The 7,850-nt window shown below is 40.8% G+C and overlaps 1 protein-coding gene across 1 annotated transcript in view; it reads left to right on the top strand.

Moving 5' to 3' along the window:
* Positions 1 to 7,631, top strand: part of LOC102854455 (cytochrome P450 2J2-like) — a 25,983-nt gene extending 18,352 nt beyond the window's left edge. Inside the window, exons 8-9 of the mRNA XM_006879740.1 lie at positions 563 to 701; positions 7,453 to 7,631. Coding sequence (XP_006879802.1) covers positions 563 to 701; positions 7,453 to 7,631 — 318 coding nt within the window. The remainder of the gene's footprint in view (positions 1 to 562; positions 702 to 7,452) is intronic.
* The last annotated feature ends 219 nt before the right edge of the window (positions 7,632 to 7,850 follow it).

Genomic DNA, 7,850 nt, shown 5'->3' with positions numbered 1-7,850 from the left:
AATTAAAAAATAATAATAAAACAAGCTGTTAACAACAACAACAAAAAAAGTGTAAAGCCTTGCAGACGTGATGGGAGATCACTGTGAATCCTAATGGACCCAAGGCAGTGGATTTGACTTTGGTTTTGTAATTTTCCTCAGCTGTTGATACTGTAGCTGCCGTTGATCTCACACCAACCCTTTTACAAGGGAACAAAGCACTTCTCAATCCTGCATCATCCCAATAATCAACTGCCAATCAGTGTGTTGTAATTTTGGGGGATTTCTGTGAAAGATTTTTGGAGGTAGATTCCTGTTAAATTCCTCAGTCCTCCCACAGCCATCTCATCCCACTCTCCCAGGTCTTAGAATCTGCTGGCCATTCTACTGTGCCCATTTATATTCTCTATGCCAACGTCACACCTTCCCATCTCTCCCCCTAGTCCTCTGTCTTCCATCTGGCATAATGATTTATGTGTTGGGGTGCTAATGGAAGGGTGATGGTTTGAACCATTCAGGCCAACCTGTGCATAGACATATTGCATGGATTAAACCTTGCCTGAGTTTTTACTGCTTTCTCTAGGGCACCATGATCCTGACCAATCTGACTGCCCTGCACAGGGACCCCAAAGAGTGGGCCACCCCTGACACCTTCAATCCGGAGCACTTCCTGGAGAATGGACAGTTTAAGAAAAGGGAATCCTTCATGCCTTTTTCAATAGGTGAGTTGTAATAAATAAGAATGTGAAGATCAGAGTTTGCTCGGATGGCCCTGTTAGTTCTTCTTTCTGGAGCCCTTTGCTTTAGTTCAGATGTCTCCAGATGGTCCTGCACGTCATGACTCTACCTTACTAAGTGACAAAGTGCAAATCCCTATGCTGGTAATTGATCTAAATTGTCTGTTGTCTCCCCAGCTAACCCTTGTCTCTGATGGCAGTCTCACATTATCTGTCCCTTATATACTCCTGTCCTTAGCTCAGGAGCCACAGAAACTCAGACCTTTCTTATTACTCAGAAAGAAGCCTGGACATCTGCCAATTTTATGTTGCTCCTGTTGTGTCTTATCAAGTCGGAACTGACTCATAACTGATCCTCAAGCAGTTTTCAGAAGCAGTGAATCACAAAGAAAGAGACTATGATCCTCTTTCTCCCACAGAGCAGCTGTTGAATTCAAACTGCTTGTCTTTGGATGTTGTTGTTGTTATTGTAGTTGTGTACCATCCAGTTGGAACCGACCCTTAGCTGACCCTCCCTTGAGTTCTCAGAGGCAGTTAATTGCATGGGTGGAGATTGCCCATGGTGGCCTCGAACTGCGTGCCTCCAGGATTACAGCACAGCTTCTTGCCACTAGAGCTCCCTCTTTGGATAGGCAGTGCAATTCCTTATCCCTAAGCTGTATTTACAGGTTTGCAGAATACCCCCCCAAGTTCTGTAAGGGGCCATCCCGTCTTGCAAGTATAGGGCTGGTTTATAATTACTAGATAGGGAGGGGTCAGTGTTGTTGTTTTTATGTGCCATCCAGTCACCTGCGACTCATAGCGAACTTATGTACAACTCTAAACCCTGCTCTATTCTATGACAACTTCATTGTCTCTGACACCGCTACCCCATTACCCGAGTTACTCAATCAATCCATCTCATTGAGGGTCTTCCTCTCTTGTGCTATCCCTCCACCCTCCCAAGCATAAGGACTGGTCCCTCCTTGCAACATGCCCAAAGTATATCAGACGAAGCTTCAGAATCCTTGCTCCAAGGAGTAGCCTGGTTTAACCCTCTCTAGGAAGAATCTGTTTGTTTTCCTAGCACTTCATGGTATATTCAGTACTCTTTTCCAACACCACAGCTCAAAGGCATCAATTCTCCTTCTATCCTCTCCCTATTTATTGTACAGTTTTCAAATGCATAGCAAGTAATTGCAAAGACTCTCGCCTCGATCAGGAGCACCTTAATCTCCAGACTGACATTTTTGCTCTTTAATGCTTTGGAGCGGTCTCTGTCAGTATATTTTCTCAATTCAGTTTGTCTTTTAATTTCCTGGCTGCTGGTACCAAGAGTGTTGATTATGGATCTAAGCAAATTGAAGATGTTAACAATCTCAATCTCTTTATCATCTATCATGATGCTACCAATCAACCCAGTGGTGAGAATCTTACAATCATGAGACTCTGACAGTGTTTATCATTGTCAGGGACCAAATTGAATCTACTGAATTTACTTTTTAACATTCCCTGATGACAATTTCTATTACCTTTTTAAAATCACATTGTAACTTTTACATGGTACATACATTGAAAGGGACAAAGGAGGTGTCTAGCCCAGCCAGGAAGTTCTGGAAGGTTATTTGCATATTTATATGATTTTTAATTTTACTTAATTCACGCATTATAAATTGAGTAACAAAGATTTCAGCATAATTCAAATATTGAGTTAGATATGTGACAGGTATTATTTCAAGTAATTTCCTACTTTGTTGGTTCTGTAAAGATAGCACATTGATGATGTGTCAAGCACTTAGTCCTCAGGATATGATAGTGAATAACACAAAAGAGAAGCCTGCTGTCATCTATTCTATTGAAAGTTTACAAGGTTCAAATTGTTATCTACACTGTAGAGATAAGGTAACTGAGGCTTATAAGGGTTAACTCTAGCAATTAAAACCATAAAACTCATACTTGGCAGAGCCAGGACTCAATCTCAGTCTGAATAATTAAACACCAAAGCTTGTGCTCTTTCTACCTTGTAACAATACCTAAATTCCACACCAAACCAAAACTATCGAATTCATTACTTGTCTATCTTTAATGTACATCAATTTAGAAAAACAACATTAATTTGCTGCTGACAAAACAAACTTAAAGGGAAAGAAAAGAATTAGAATTTGAGCCCACATGTTCTAGAGGAATGCGATTCCATCGATTAAAGAAGGGGGAAATGACTAAATTTTCATGTGAGTAAGCTATGAAATCACAAATTATGTGGATACAGGGGTGAAGAAATGAGTCTTTTTTTTCCCCTTCCTTTTTTCAATTCATTGATTTCTTAAACTGAGCTCTCCAGAGAAGCATAATCAGGGAAGCTATATAACTATATATGTAGAGACAGATTTTTCTCAAGGGATTGGCTCATGTGTTTGTAGAGGTTGACAAGTTCCAAATCTGCTGGACAGAAGTCAAGCTGGAGACTTTGCCTGCTTCATGTTGCTTTAGGGGCTGACAAAACTCACATAGCCAGATGAGATGGCAGGCTGCATCTTCAGTGTCCTCAGGGCCAGAGGCTCTAAGGAACCCATGCAGGCAGGTGAGATGGCAGATTGTTCACAGGTTACGGAGACTAAGAAATCACAAGATTGGTAGGCATTTAGCAAGCCACTGAATTCAGTTTCAAAACCAGAGTTTAAATAATGATTAGCTGGTTGCAGGATACAGAGAGAACAAAAAGTCAGAAAGTTTTGTCAGAATAGCCATTTCTATTCCACACCTCCAAGGAAACTCCCTTTCAGTAGATTAGTTTTTTCATACCATGGCAGTGATAGGAGATGAATTATAATCAAGAAAAATTATACCAATAAGTAAATATATTGAGAATAATGAGAGGGATATGGAAGGGGAGAAAATAAGATAAACTGCTTTGGGGTTTATTGGATTGGAATTGAAAGGTTACTAATTGAACTCCGATTTGACCATGATGATAGTGGAGATGGAGTGTTAGAACAATACATTGACTGATGGATTTATCAATAGATAGACCAGTGGATTGATCAATAGATAGATGGACAAATGTAAATGTTTAGACACATAATTGTATGTTTACTCACATCACATGCATGTTGTTGTTGTTTGTTGTTATGTGCCGTCGAGTCGTTTCCGACTCATAGCGACCCTATGCACAACAGCCCTAAACCCTGCTCTATCCTGCGCCCACCGCACTGCCTCTGATACACCCATCCCGATTACCCCAGTCACCGAATCAATCCATCTCATAGAGGGTCTTCCCATCCTGTGTTGTCCCTCAACCCTCCCGAGCATGATGTCCCTCTCCAAGGACCCGTATTAGGTTTCCTATTAGCACAATTAAATGGGAAGTAAGTGGGTCAAGGCTCTGGGCTAAGGGTGGGGTGAACAGGGTAACTAATGCTTAACTCCACAATAAGGGATTTATCTTTCACTGCTTCACAAATTGCTGTCTGTCAGATACTCCTCTAAATCGGAACATTCAGATTAAGACAGACTAGGAAGAAGGATTGGCCACCCACTTCTGAAATAGCAGGCCTCTGAAAACCCTATGCACAACAGAACACACGCAGATTAACAGAAAGGGCAACCTAGGTAGAACTATCAAGTATGGAAATACAAAGGAGGAGGAACAGTTGTAAGCAGACCCTAGTGATTGGTACATGGAATGTGAGAGCCATGAATGAAGGAAAATTAGAAATTGTTAAGAAAGAAATGGAACACATAAATATTGACATATTAGGCATTGGAGAGATGAGATCACATGCATACACATATATAATCCCGATGGCTGTCCATTGAATGGATCTGGGTACTATAAAACTCTGATATCAGTGAGCAAGACTATACCCACATAATAGTTTCCAGAAATCATCACCTGCTGGTAGGAAGCAAGGTCTCGAGAAAATGACAAAGTGGTTAATGGATGCTAAACCTAGAACATTTTATTGTGGCAAAAGGTAAGGTAGTAACGTAAGTGGGCACCAAATGACCAAATCTAGATGTAGCTTAGTCAACAAATTAGACACTGAAAGAAACAGATTAAATCTATGCATACATATAGAAGCAAAGTAATCAATAAAGAGGTGATCAGAATTTCCTTATTTTAGAATGCACCTTGTAATTTAAAAAAAATCACCAATTGATAATCATCAGAGTTATGAATAATTTGTCCATAAAACAAGAATGGGTGTAAAAACTAGTGGATGAAAGTTCAGGTGAATAAATTTGAGAGTTTGAACCTACCCAGGATTTTCATGGCAGAAAGAACTGAGATCAGCTCCTATAAAGATGACAACCAAGAAATCCCCATGAGGCAATGCTCTTCTGCCTCAGGAGTTGCTAAGACTTCGGATGATTTTAAATAATTTCAAAGTTAAAAAAAGCTTTAGAACGTACCATGACAACGAGTTATAACGCACAGGAGGTCATGGGGGTGAGACTGCCATGTCAGATATTTATGGTCTCTTGAGGGTCAGCTATGAGTTGGTTCCAATTTGACTACAATGAGTTTGAGTTCTGACCATGCCTCAAATTTTAGTTGACCCTTTAATTACCAAGCTATTTTCTACTTTCAAGTTTTTTCTTGATACCATGTGTTGTCAGTATTGGAAAGCATGCAGAAATCCAGTGAGGATTTTTCATGTACTTTGGAGTTGGTGGCTTCGTGGTGAGGAGTGACTCGGCCAAACCAAAGGTATTCAGTTCGAATCCACCAGCTGTCCCAAGGGAGAATGAGCAGTCTACTCCCATACGATTTAATGTTTTTTAAAAACTATTCTGGGGGGATTAGTTATGAGTCTGTTATCACTCAATAGCAATCAATGACAATATGCAGCACATGCATCCCAAGGAAGACCAGTAATAGGATCGGTGAGATGAAGCCCATTTCTTCTCATTCCCTCAGCTGTACAGTCCCCACCACCATGTGGTAGCATGATTTACAACAATGATAACAGCTTCCCAAGATACCTGAGAGGCTAAAAAGGAAAACTGGGCTGGATTACCCACAGTCACAACATGGTTAAAAGTAGTTCATTTTCCTCTTTTGAGAATTATATATATTTTTGGAAAATTTAACTATAAGATAAAAAATATACTATTTCCCACATAAATTCAATAAGTTCTTTACATGCTGTTACTGTGTTGTTATGTGCGCCTTCAAGTCGCTTGCAACTCATAGTGACCCTACGTACAACAGCCCTAAACCCTGTTCTGTCCTGTGCCAGTCTCACTGTCTCTGATACACCCACTCCGATTACCCCAGTCACTGAATCAATCCACTTCACAGAAGGTCTTCTCCTCCTGCACTGTCCCTCCACCCTCCCAAGCATGGTGTCCCTCTCCAAGGACTGGTACCTCCTTGCAACATGACCGAAGTATGTCAGACGAAGCCTCAGGATCCTTGCTCCCAAGGAGCATCCCAGTTTAATCCTCTCCAAGATGAACCTGTTTGTTTTCTTAGCAGTTCATGGTACAATCAATAGTCTTCTCCAGGACCAGAGCTCAAAGGCATCAATTTGCCTATCCTCCCTAGTCATTGTCCAACTCTCTGATGCATAACAACTGATTGCAAAGACCATGACCTGTATCAGGCACGCCTTAGTCTCCAGAGTGACACCATTGCTCTTCAGTACTTTGGAGAGGTCCCAAATTAAAATCTCAAGTTGCTATAATCAAGGACACTTTAGGCAGAATATTAAATGATTCAGGAAGTATTAAAAGAAGATGGAAAGAATATACTGAGTTACTGCATTGAAAAGAATGGGCAGACACAGAAGAATTTCACGAAACAACATATGAGCAAGAGCCTATGGTGATGAAGTTCAAGCTTTTACATGAAGAATGTTACTTTTTACCAGAGTGGCATTTTAAATTACTTTTCTGCATAAATTATTAAATGAACTCATCTATTTGGATTCAAATTAAATCTATATAATATTCTATAGTGTTCAGAATAAACATTTCTATTCTCTCTTTCTTCACACGCGCATACATAGTTTTATTAATGCCTAAATTTCCCCTTAATCATTTGGTTAGAAAGCGGGAGGATTTGAATTGTATCTCCATGCTTCTGCTTCCAGGCTCTCCTCTTAGGATCAGGAGTAGGAGGTAGTCAGGGCAGCGCCATGTTTGAAGTGAGAAGAGAAGAATCAGCCTTGAGCTGCATATTAGAAGCAAAGGCTCTTGTCTGGGAAGGACCTCTATATCTAAGGACACTGTGACAGCCAACAGGGCTTTTCTCCAAGTGAAGAGAACCATTTATGTCACTGAAATCAGCAATAGTTAAGGAGAATAAAATAATGTTAAGGAAAGTTACAATATTCATTTTCTAGGAATGCTTTGGCAAAGTCTCACCAACTGTTTGGTATAAAGCAGCACAATTTTATTATCCTACATTGCTGGCAGTTAGAAATCTGAAATCAAGGAGTAGGCAAGGTTACTTCCTTCCTGGAGGCTCTAAGGAAAATTAGGCTGTGTGCTTCCTCCTAGCTTCAGGTAGTTCTCTGCTTCCCTCATCAGACCCCCCAGAGGCATTTAAGTTCATGAAGTATACTCTGTGCCTGAGGTTACGTAGGTGGTTGACAGACTGAAATGATCTTCTGTAAATAAGGCTTTGAGGACTTGCAAGTCCTCTCTCTAATTAATTTCTCATGAAGGGGAGATGGGGAGGATTTTCCTTCCCTACCAAGCACCTCCTCCACCAGGGAAGAGAATTCAATCTCATGTTTTTGCCTTTCAGGAAAACGCGTTTGCCTTGGAGAGCAGCTGGCCAGGGCTGAGCTGTTTATTTTCTTCACTTCTCTCATGCAAAAATTTACTTTCGAGCCCCCAGCCAACGAGAAGCTGAATCTGAATTTCAGATCAGGCCTCACCCTCTCTCCTGTCAGTTACCGCATCTGTGCTGTTCCTCGGGTGTAATGCTGCTGAGGGAATTGCAAGAACCGTGCAATGTGTCCAGGAGACAACAAAGAATGCTCAGCAATGATGAGAAAGATGGGATCAATAATGTATACTGCATTGAAACAGAAGAGGGAGAGAACTGTTTAAAAGGGAGATATTATTAGATATTATTGTTATGACAGGAGTTCAGAACGAAGGTAGCATAGTGGAGTGGACTTGGGGGGAGGGATTGAATAA

The sequence above is a fragment of the Elephantulus edwardii genome, unplaced genomic scaffold (assembly GCF_000299155.1).
Source record: "Elephantulus edwardii isolate Elephantulus edwardi_28Jun2011 unplaced genomic scaffold, EleEdw1.0 scaffold00005, whole genome shotgun sequence".
Lineage (NCBI taxonomy): Eukaryota > Metazoa > Chordata > Mammalia > Macroscelidea > Macroscelididae > Elephantulus > Elephantulus edwardii.
Note: the sequence above shows the minus strand (reverse complement) of the source record. Positions and strands in the feature narration are given on the sequence as shown.